Source organism: Quercus robur, chromosome 10 (genome assembly GCF_932294415.1).
Source record: "Quercus robur chromosome 10, dhQueRobu3.1, whole genome shotgun sequence".
NCBI lineage: Eukaryota > Viridiplantae > Streptophyta > Magnoliopsida > Fagales > Fagaceae > Quercus > Quercus robur.
The window spans coordinates 13,978,985-13,990,159 of record NC_065543.1 but is presented as its reverse complement, the minus strand read 5'-3'; the positions used below and the strand labels follow the sequence as shown (position 1 = coordinate 13,990,159).

The following is an 11,175-nucleotide window of genomic DNA, read 5'->3' as shown; positions in this document are numbered from 1 at the left end:
CTCTTCTCCTATTCTTGATGATGTGTGTAGTAAGATCAAAGAGTAGGTAATCAAATTTGGGTCTTGGGTTGGATTCTTTTAAGAAAATTATTAATAAACCAATTTAGTTTTAGGAAAATTAATAAATTATTTTAGAAAAATTTTGACACAACCTTTATGAATATTATAAAAAATATCAACATTATTAATTATTTTTTAAGTATTTTATAAATCGATATCCTTAAAAGACACTGTTATCTTTCTCATCAAATTTTCCCAAGTAAAAATACTCCCTAGTCCCAATCTCATGGCAACCTCAACAAGTGATCGGTGGTTAAATTGGTCTCTTTAACTACGTACAGACACCACTCATTCTATCCAAGAATTATTTAAAGCCATGTTTTCTGTAAGACCGGTGTGGGAAACAGTGTACTAAAAATTGTAGTCATTGCTGTAGAAATTCAAACTCCATCTCATAGTCTTAACTCTCAAACCATTACTAAACCTCAGTAGTGAGCAGTGCACAGGTAGCAGCTTTGGAAAGCTCGAAAGTCGAAACCCCCATCAGCTAAAATGGCAACCCCACCACCATCACTCCAAGCTCCAACTCCAAATCCTCTCAAAAGACCCTTAATCAGACTCTTCCTCCTCACCATCCTCTGCTCTCTCTGCTACTTTCTTGGATCTTACACCAACACTAACTCAACACCAACTCCACCATCCACGCCTCTCTTTCAAGACCAACTCCACTGTTCCAAACCCAACTTCACAATCCACAACACCCACTACTTCTCTCCATCACCACCACCTTTAGACTTTGAACCGCACCACACAGTCACACTCACTCTGCCACAAGACCAAGGACAAAACATCAAGCTCTTGGGCTTTTGCTCTAGAAACTTCACCAATTACTGCCCATGTCATGACCCTCCAAGAGAGAAGCAATTCATTACTGAAAGAAGGTTTCACAAGCAGCGGCATTGCCCTGGAAATGGAGAAAAACCACGGTGTTTGGTGCCAAGGCCGGCCGGGTACAGAAGGCCATTTCCATGGCCAAAGAGCAGAGACTATGCTTGGTTTAGGAATGTGCCTTTCCCCAGGCTCACTGAGTTGAAGAAATCACAGAATTGGGTTCGTTTGGAGGGTGATCGGTTGGTTTTTCCGGGAGGTGGGACTTCGTTTCCAAAGGGAGTGAAGGGTTATATTGAAGAGATCAAGCGGGTTGTGCCACTGAAATCTGGAAATATAAGGACAGTTCTTGATGTTGGATGTGGGGTAAGTTTGTGTTTTGTAATTGTCATTTGATTTATGTTTGTATTTTAATGTTTTATCTATTACTATAAAGAAATGGATTAGAATTGTTTGTGGTTGTGAATGTTGCTTAATTTGGAATCTTGAATATCTAATTTTTTTGTTTAGTTCTCAATTGATTATGCTGGTTCTTTTAGTGAGGATTAACAAGATCTGTCAAATTCTGTAATATGTTTGACACTTTTTTAAATTGATTTTTCTTTGCCAAACTTGTAAGTTATATGGGTATTCTATGGATCATGTTTGAAGGTGGCCAATGTGGGATTGAAATGTAACATGCTTAGTTTGAATGGTTTTATATTGAAGTTAGTAGAATTTATTACTACTTAAAACTTTTAACCACTACTTGAATGGCCGATCTAACTTTTGCCCTTTCCAATTTTTTGACTTGATTCTTTTGCTGTTCAGAAGGCTTATAATAGAAAAGAGGCTGCCAATGCAGTCATATTGATTTCATCTTAGAATATCATATTACTAACATAGCTTAGTTACTAAGACCACAATGATAATTTATAATTCTATATCCATACAATCGATGGCCCTTTTTTTTGTTCTAATTTCAAGCTTTATATTGGGATCTTTCTGCATTTTGTCTTCTATCTAAAGGGGAACTATTTTAAATCCCATTTACAATGTAAGGCAAGATAACCGCACAAAAGATCAAATGTTCCTATTGTCTTCTTTGTTACTGATGCATTTGTGTCCTGGATGATAGTTTCTGCTAACTTTCATATCCTCTTTCAAACATGATGAGATAGGCATCGATCGGTTAGTGAAAACATGGGTTACCTAGAATAGGCTCACGCTTTATCATTTCCCCCCACTTTTTTCTTTCTTTGTCTAGTTGTACTTACTATTAATTTGGTTTTTTTGGTTCCCAGATAAAAACCAAGATAAAGATTGCGGAAGTTAGTACTCTTCTTGTTTCATTATGGATATATCACATGTTGCCAATGTATGCTTTTGTTCGCACTGTAACCCTTATTAATTTTGAAATTTAGATAGTGTCATGAGATCCATATTTTGTACGTTAGTTATACACATAGACATGTATGCCCTACGCCAATTCATGGTTTGTCTTTTGAATACTTGAATTAAAATATTTTTATTGATCACTTGCAGTTCCTCTCTTAAAATGTTTGAAAAAAAATTTTAACTCTATTTTTGTATGACCATTTTTGCGGAACCCCAGAATCCATAAGAGTTTTATATTTGTTAATTTGCTTCTCTTTCTCCCTTCTTCCTCTTTCTAGGCACCAAATTTGGTTGTGATATTGATCACATTGATCACATTTATATTCATGCTGCATTTAAACCACTCCAATTATAGTAATTTTCTTTATTAAAAAAGGTTTTTAGTAGTCATTTTTCAAATTTATGATTCACCTTTCTAGTGTTGGAGAGGAATAATGTCTTGGAATAAACAATAATGAAAATAGATAAGGAATCCTGATAGCTTGTAATGTATAATTACATAACAAATTTGGGTTACTCATTGTAAGCAGTCTTGTGTATTGCATTACACACTTCTTAGGTTGCAAGCTTTGGAGCCTCTCTGATGGACTACAACATCTTGACGATGTCAATTGCACCACGGGATATACATGAAGCTCAAGTACATTTTGCCTTGGAAAGAGGACTTCCTGCCATGCTTGGTGTGCTAAGCACCAATAGGCTACCATTCCCCTCAAGAGCGTTTGATATGGCTCACTGTTCCAGATGCCTTGTACCATGGACTAGTTATGGTACTTAAATTAGAATCTTCAGATTTGAAGCTGTTTGACTCCATATTATTGTAAATCCAAGATCTCTTCTTTTAATGCTTCATGGCACTTGCAGGTCCATGTGGTTTTGAAATTTGAGTTGTTCCATAAGATAACGAAAGCTCATTGGAAAAAAATTTAATGGTAAAATGACTTAGGTTTTTAAAACCCTAAATTGTCTTTGTTCCAGTGTTGGAAATGATTCATCCTATGAGAGGAGGCTGGAATAATTCCAATTACTAAGTGAATTACAATCAAATCATTGTGTACTGTCGTCTACAAACAATGGCCTGGGTGTGATTGGCTTTATTTCAATAAAAGTTGCTTTATAGTCTGATCCTTTTTCATTCACTACAGATGGATTATATCTGATGGAGATTGATCGAATTTTACGTCCTGGTGGCTATTGGGTACTGTCTGGGCCACCGATAAATTGGAGGGTCAATTTCAAAGGTTGGGAGAGACAGACTAAGGACTTGGAAAATGAGCAAATCAGTTTGGAAGATCTTGCTAGGCGATTGTGCTGGAAAAAGATTGCAGAGAGAGGTTCAATTGCTGTGTGGAGAAAACCCAGTAATCATATGCACTGCATCCAAAAGTTAAAGGCATGGAAATCAACTCAATTCTGCACTTCACCTGATGCTGATGCTGGTTGGTGAGTTTCTTATTCCATTTTCACATTTAACATTGTATAGTGAGTTTAATGACATAGGTTGTGTCCAACTGAGATATCAGACGTCCAACATGGAAAACTTAAAGCAAATTGCACTTATGCTTTCAGAATTCCAACTTTGGTTGCTGTGTTTAGCATTGGTACCTTGAAAGAAGCTGAAAATTTTGTTAGTAGGAAGTCTATAAAAGTTTGGAGCCAGTATTATTATTGTAAATTCCAAATTATACTCTTGTCCTCTGCTTTCTTAGCAAGTATATGCAGCATACCACTTAAATAGGTCATCAAAAAAGTATTCCTGAAAAAACAAAAACAAGAGCAAATTCTATTACAAATACATTGTGTCTTGTGGAATCTCCATGTATCACAGGTCGTATGTCCGTTTCTCATGGCAAATAGAAGTGCAAATTCTTCCTGAGTGTTGACAATTATGCTCTCTCAGTATGTGTTGATGACATGGCTTGAATTAGCCAAGCTATTAGCTGAATGTGAGTGGAATTAAAAGATCAATCTTGCTGAAATCTAAATGGTTTAGAAACCTGATGTTTCTTGCACCATTTTTAGCCAACTTTGGGGGTCTGATATGTTTGTCTGCTGATTGTTCATTCTACTTGGTGGATGCTGCATCTAGGGAATTAGGCTTACGAGAAACTCTCTTGTCCTGTTTATGAGAGACTGCTCTTTGCTAATATTTGGAGTTTGAGTTTGTGAGAGTTTTAATTTAAGCCACCTTTATAATCTCCCTACTGCAGATATAAGCCTAAGGTCAAACTACAAAAATTATCATTTGTGATTCCTTTGTTCTATTTTTTCTATTTTTATTTTTCCTAAATCCAAAGTAAATAACTGTACTCGCAATAAGACGTACTGGGTAATTCTTTATGTATTTCTGAACAGGTACACAAAAATGGATCCATGCATTTTCCCTCTTCCACAAGTGAAAGATGTCCACGATATATCTGGTGGTGCTCTAGAAAAATGGCCTAAACGGTTGAATGCTGCTCCACCTAGAATTACAAGTAAAATTATTAACGGAATCACGGTGAGGACCTTAAATGAAGATGTTCAGTTATGGCGAAGGAGAGTTTCCCACTATGGGATCATACTCAAATCTCTCAACAATTGTAAATTTAGAAATGTTATGGATATGAATGCTGGCTTTGGGGGTTTTGCAGCTGCTCTGACAAAGTGTCCAGTTTGGGTGATGAATGTTGTTCCCTTTGATGCAAAAAATAATACCCTTGGTATCGTCTATGAGCGAGGCCTAATCGGAACTTACATGAACTGGTAAGAGTTAGAGCCAATCTCTCTCTCTATCTCCTGTTTTTTCTTATCTGGTATTTTGTCATGTTTTTGAGAATCCCTGAGGCAGGTTGGGCAATGTATGATCTAGATGGAACCAGGAATTTGTTAATCTCTATGGATTTTTGCAATTATTACATGTAATTCCCTTGATGTGCTATGGTTGGCCTTCAATTGCAAAATTTGTGATGCCTTCCAAAGTATGAGTTTCCAATAGTGTAACTATTATTATGGCATGCTTGAAATGTAAATGTATAAGAAGTTCTATACATAACTGTTGCTACTGTATACGCTGGACTCATCTGCCTTCCGAACTACTGTAATGTTTCAATGAGAACCATACTTACTTCATATATTGTGCTTTTACCTCTATATTCTATTCAAAATTTTGGCTGATTTACTTTAATTAAATATTGTAGACTATTGGATTAATGAATTTTTTTGGGAAAAGAATGGGCTGAAAATATGAGAAAAAATAAAAAATGAAAGTCCTCTTCCTCTCTCTACCGCCTCCACGGTCCACCTGTACCCATCTCCTGTCAAGTGTTCTCCCTGCCACATTGTGGATCATCTGCTGCCCAATGTGGTGCCCACCATTTTTGGTTCCTGGATTTCTGGGATAATTTTTATTACATACTATTTAACATGCATTGAATACTATTTAGATGTTCTTTTTTAATTCAAAATTGAGTTTATGGACAGTGTTACTGCTTACTTTCAGGTGTGAGGCTTTCTCAACATACCCACGAACATATGATTTCATACATGCCAACGGTGTATTCAGCATGTACATGGACAAGTAAGCTTTCGTATTTCTATCTGGTTTATTGGAAGAATTGTGGTTACAACAAAACTTCTCCTACCCAACACCTGCCCACTTAATGAAGGAAAATTTAATTGGATATAAAGAAAAACTCCCTAGGAAAGGAGGGGGAAAAGAAAAACAAAAAAGAGAGAATCAGTAGGAATTAGTTGTATTTTCTAAAGTGATCTATATTTGTGGTTGGTCCTTAAATTTGAGTTAATGCTTCTCTTAGATCCTTAAGTGCAAACTACTGGACCAAAGATTATGATTAAAGTAGGTAAGCTTTTAGTCAGTTTGGCTGACATGAGAATCATGAGATAAAGTGGAAACTCTTTTTCTTTTCCATCAAAGTTGGAGGTCCCCCCATATGCAAAATTTGGTTGTAAGTTCTAACATCTTCATCATTGAAAAGAAGGCTTCAACATCTACACAAACTCATTGTAGTCAGTATGTCACTTGATATGGGCTTTCTTCTGCACTCTATAATACATGTTAACGTTTCCTTACGAAACAGAGATCTAATGAACCCTATTTATTCCCCTTCATTTATTTGTTATTACCATCATTAGTAACAACATTATTCTTACTTCTATCATTATTTCATATAGCATATTTTACAATGTCCTCAGAAGGGCCGTCAATTTGGCCTGAGGATTGAGATTATGAGGTGTGTAGAGGCAAAATAATATAGAACTAGAAGTTACAAGAGACAAACCATTTAGTTTTGGTTGTTCTAGTATTTCTAACTAGAGTTATTTATGTCTCATTCAGGTGTGACATTCTTTATATACTCCTTGAGATGCATCGGATTCTTCGGCCAGATGGGGCTATAATAATAAGAGAACATGTGGACATCATTGTGAAAGTAAAAGACATCACAGATCGGATGAGATGGAATGGCAAGATATTACACAGCGAGAATGGGCCTTTCCACTCTGAGAAAATACTTCTTGTAGACAATTCTTTATAGGTACGTTTATGCTAACACTTTTTCCAGAGAAAACTAGTTGATAGTTGTCAAGCTGTCACTAAGTTGTAATATTACAAATACCATGTCAAGAGCACAAGGTGAACTTTTTTATATTTATTGGAATGATATTGTATTTCCAAGAAAAATTGATGCTTACAGTGTGATTTTTAGACCACTAATCCAAAAGTTTTAGCTAAAGGGGAAAGGATGAGTCTAAGCTACAAGTGTACCCCCAACCTTTCTGCATGTGGAATTTTATTAAACTTAAATGAAAAGCAAAGAGATGGCAAGGTTTGAAGTGAAGTCCTCATACTGTAAGACCTTGAGCATGATATATTGTCATTTATCTCTGACTATTGAAGTAACGAGAAAAGAGATCTGAGCACCTGATTGCATAAGCATGTTTGAGCTTATTTTAAAAGATTAAGACATGAATTTAGACATCAATACGGAAGTTTTCCAGCATAATAGCAAATACTGCAACAATCTGCAGGGAACTCAGCATAGTAAGAGTACAAGAGATATCTTCAAATTACCTTATTATTGACATGTACTTTATAATTTGCTTCTGAACTGTACCTTGCACGGTTTGAAGCAAGCTTATCTTATATAATGCATCTCTTATCCTAATCATTTCATTAGCTCTACTAACAAGTATTTCGTTCGAATGAATCATCATAGTTATTGGCAGCTCTATTCTTCGGCATCTTTCAAAAGTAAGTGCATGGTAGTAAACTAGTAATCATATAAATGTTTTAACCAAAATATCTTCACTCATCCTTGAGCTACTTAAATTTTCCATGAAATATTCCAAACCTCTATGCTACTTAATTTCTTTCTTGATAAATTGCTAATTGTTCTAAGAGCTTAAACTATTAAGAAATGATAAATTTAATCATTTATCTATTATTGTGACACTCTTCCTCGCTTTTTCCATACTTCCCCTTAATAAGTGAGGCTCAACACATTAGATTTTTTATTTTTTAAATGGAAGATAGAGAGGAGATCATGTTGAGCTCAAGATTAATTGCTTTTATTCCATAATAAATTATCAATTGTCCCAAAAGATTATGCTATTAGAAAATGTTAAATAAATCATTTAACTGTTGTTCTTGCATTTCTCATAAAAGTATTCTGATCCTTTTTATGACGCATTAAAATTTTTGTAACAAAGCTACGCATGTGCAATGAGTTTTTGCTGAATGCTATGCATGTAATTTTGACTATATAAAGATAGCTTGCATACCCAAATGAGTAATACGCTAGTTTCGATACTTTAGGCTTGTGAACAAAATGGTGAACATAAATTGGTGTATGACTATGGTTGATTATTTTGTTACTTACCATGAAAAGGAATACAAATAGAACATGTTCAATTTTTGTTATTCGTTATTATTATTATTATTATTATTTTGTATGTAAAAAATGGTGTATATTAATCAAAAAAGTGGTAGCCAGTAAGACAAAAAAAAGAAAAAGAAAAAGAAAAAAGGACACGTGGCTTCCTCTGTATAGTTTGAAATTTGAAGTCCAGGAAACCTTAAAGCCTCTGTGGCTATAAAATCAGAATGGTTGCTTTTGCTCCTGACAGAGTACTTGCCTTGGGAAGGATTTGGATCCGGTGTTGCCGGGTGCAATACAACTCATCTGTCTCACAATTTTTTATATTATTTTATTTTAATTTTTACTTTTTATATTTTTTTAATCACTGGTCGATATTAAAAGTTGCTTTTTGCAATTATCAATCTCAACCATTAAAAATAATTGGTATTATTAGTCTATAGCTGCACTTGGAGTGACTATAGAGTAAGCCACTTAAAGAGAGAGAAAGAGATGTGCACTGAGGAATCTTGTTGGTTGTAGACCTATGGCTCGCACTTGCAGAACTATTAATTAATTCTTGTTCAAATTCATTATTTGTGATCCACGAACCTTTGATATTCTTGCAGAACTATTAACTATTTCTTGGGCAAATTCATTATTTGTGATCTGCAAACCTCTGATATATCAGATATTTCGTTCAGTTCTAATATATAGTGAAATATTTTAATATTTTAATCAATTAGACTCTATAAGCTCGGCTATTCACAAAGTACCCTAGGAAAATTCATTCGTCACTAAGAATGAAGCATTTACTTCCAAAAACTTGGAAGTATTTCACCTTGGGCTTCTTTTCTTTCCATATCTCATATGACGTTTTCTTTGTTTCCACTCAGAAGAAGATTCTATTCCCAATGTGGTATGAAGTATTCACCGCTTCAGTCCAAAATTTTTGTAGAATATCCTTGTTAAAAAGCATTACTCTCGCCATCTCTTGTATCACATAGTTCTTCCTTTCAACAACCCCATTTTGTTGTGGAGTTTTGGGGGCCGAGAATTCCTTCTTAATTCCATGCTCATTGCAAAATGCTTCAAACTTTGCATTCTCAAATTCCTTCCCATGATCACTTTTTATTTTGATGATGGGAACTCTCTTTTCATTTTGAAGCTTCTTGCAAAGTTTTTCAATCTTTTCGCATGCTTCCGACTTTTCTCTAAGGAATTCCACCCAAGAGTACCTTGAGAAATCATCAACCACAACCATAATGTACCTTTTTTTCCACCCATGCTTTCCATTCTTGTTGGACCCATTAGATCGACATGAAGCAACTCCAATAGTCGAGATGTAGCAACAACATTCACTTTGGGATGGGTTGATTTAGTTTGTTTTCCTAATTGACATGGGCCACAAACATTTTTCTTGATCTTTCCAAACTTCGGCAAACCAATCACAACTTCAAGCTTCGAAACTTTTGCCACTTGCTTGTAATTGGCATGACCAAAGCGTTGGTGCCATAACTCCAACAAATTAACTCCAGCACTCCAGCATGCATGATACATTCGGCTTGGGAACCACACCATAGCAATTGTCGGTGGTCCTAAGTCCTTTCAAAACTTACACACCTCTTTACTGAAGATTATACACCCTTTCTTGGAAAATTGGACTAGAAAATCTTCATTAAAGATTTGGGTGATGCTCAACAAGTTTGCCTTTAGCCCTTTGATGTATAGAACATCGTTCAACAAAGGAAGTCCTAGAATGTCAATAGTTCCCTTTCCAAGGACCTTTGAGTGGCTGTCATCCCCAAATGTCACATAACCATCCTCCTTTTCTTTAAGGCTCTTAAAAAGAGATTTATCACCGGTTATGTGCCTTGAGCACCCACTATCAAGATACCACAAACATGAATTAAACACTTTTAATGCGGTATGAACAAAAAGACACGCATGTGACAAACATTCTTGTTTTTCAAAGCAAGACTCATCTTTCTTTATATTTTTCTTAGCTTTTTAGACCATCGAGCTTATTACACAAATGTCTATTCCTCCTCTTATATTTTGCAATAAAGGAATTAGACTCACACAAGCTATTATGAAGCACATGATTTCTATGCTCTAGACATTTCAGCATGTGTATGAACATTCTAGAATGTTTCTTAGACTTTAATAACTCTAAGAGCTCATTACTAGGACAATCTCCAAAGATGCTCATAGAGTCATTATCACAAACACATGAACCACAATTCATGTTAGCCTTTTCCATTGTCATATCCATAGCAAGGAGGGGTCTAGGATCACACAAGGATAATGAAATCCGACAAGTGTACCCGCTCTGATACCAATTGAAAGCTCTAATTTATGCTAAAACACAAGAGCTTATTTAGACCCCCAATTAAAAATTACGGCTAGATTGCTTTTACTCTAACTTAAACAAAGTGCAAAACAAGAGTAAATATGCACAATGAACCGATAAAACTACTCTAAGCCATATTCATTACAATCAACAAAAAAATGAAGGCTTAAAGAGTAGGGAAACGTGTTATCGAAGAGGAAACCGAAGAACTAGGCGAAAAACCTCTCTGTGACCCTCCAAGTTGAAATCGATCTACTAGAGAATAAAGTTGGAGTACATGAATAACAAAAGACCCTCCAAGCCTAGTCTACCCCCATGTACTTGAGCCCTCCAAGCTCCTGCTACCAATGGACTTCTCGGAATCTTGTCTTCACTAGCTTTCTGGATCCTGCAATTCAGCCCGATTGCATCTGCTACTAAATGGCTCTTTCTAATGCTTCCCAACAACACCAAAGTCTCACTAAACGCTCAGAATGAGTGTGGTAAGTGTTTGGGCTAATAGCCTCTTAAGGATCTAGAGATGGAGAGGTAGGAGTTGAGGAAAACTATAAGGAAATGTGTAGAAAATTGTGGGTATGACAATCTCTAACTCTCAAGTGTATTTGCTAGGGTTTTTTCTCTGAAAAGCACTTCTTACAATTCGTGGGTAATGAGAGTATTTATAGTGTGAGTAAAGAATTTGGTAAAACAACTTAACTTTTT

General features: G+C 35.6%; 1 protein-coding gene across 1 annotated transcript; it reads left to right on the top strand.

Annotated features, from left to right (window-relative positions):
• The first annotated feature begins 312 nt into the window (after window positions 1-312).
• On the top strand, window positions 313-7,103 carry LOC126702223 (probable methyltransferase PMT19). Its single transcript, XM_050400881.1, has 6 exons — window positions 313-1,254; window positions 2,825-3,035; window positions 3,411-3,708; window positions 4,621-5,010; window positions 5,747-5,824; window positions 6,602-7,103. The coding sequence occupies exons 1-6, from the start codon at window positions 553-555 to the stop codon at window positions 6,798-6,800; spliced, it is 1,878 nt and encodes a 625-aa protein (XP_050256838.1). The 5' UTR covers window positions 313-552; the 3' UTR covers window positions 6,801-7,103.
• Window positions 7,104-11,175: the final 4,072 nt, after the last annotated feature.

Bases quoted from the DNA above. Each gene is read 5' to 3' on its own strand.
- LOC126702223 (XM_050400881.1), top strand. From the start codon at position 553: ATGGCAACCCCACCACCATCACTCCAAGCTCCAACTCCAAATCCTCTC. The intron at 1,255-2,824 runs GTAAGTTTGTGT...CACACTTCTTAG, and splicing joins TTCTTGATGTTGGATGTGGG to GTTGCAAGCTTTGGAGCCTC. The intron at 3,036-3,410 runs GTACTTAAATTA...CATTCACTACAG, and splicing joins TGTACCATGGACTAGTTATG to ATGGATTATATCTGATGGAG.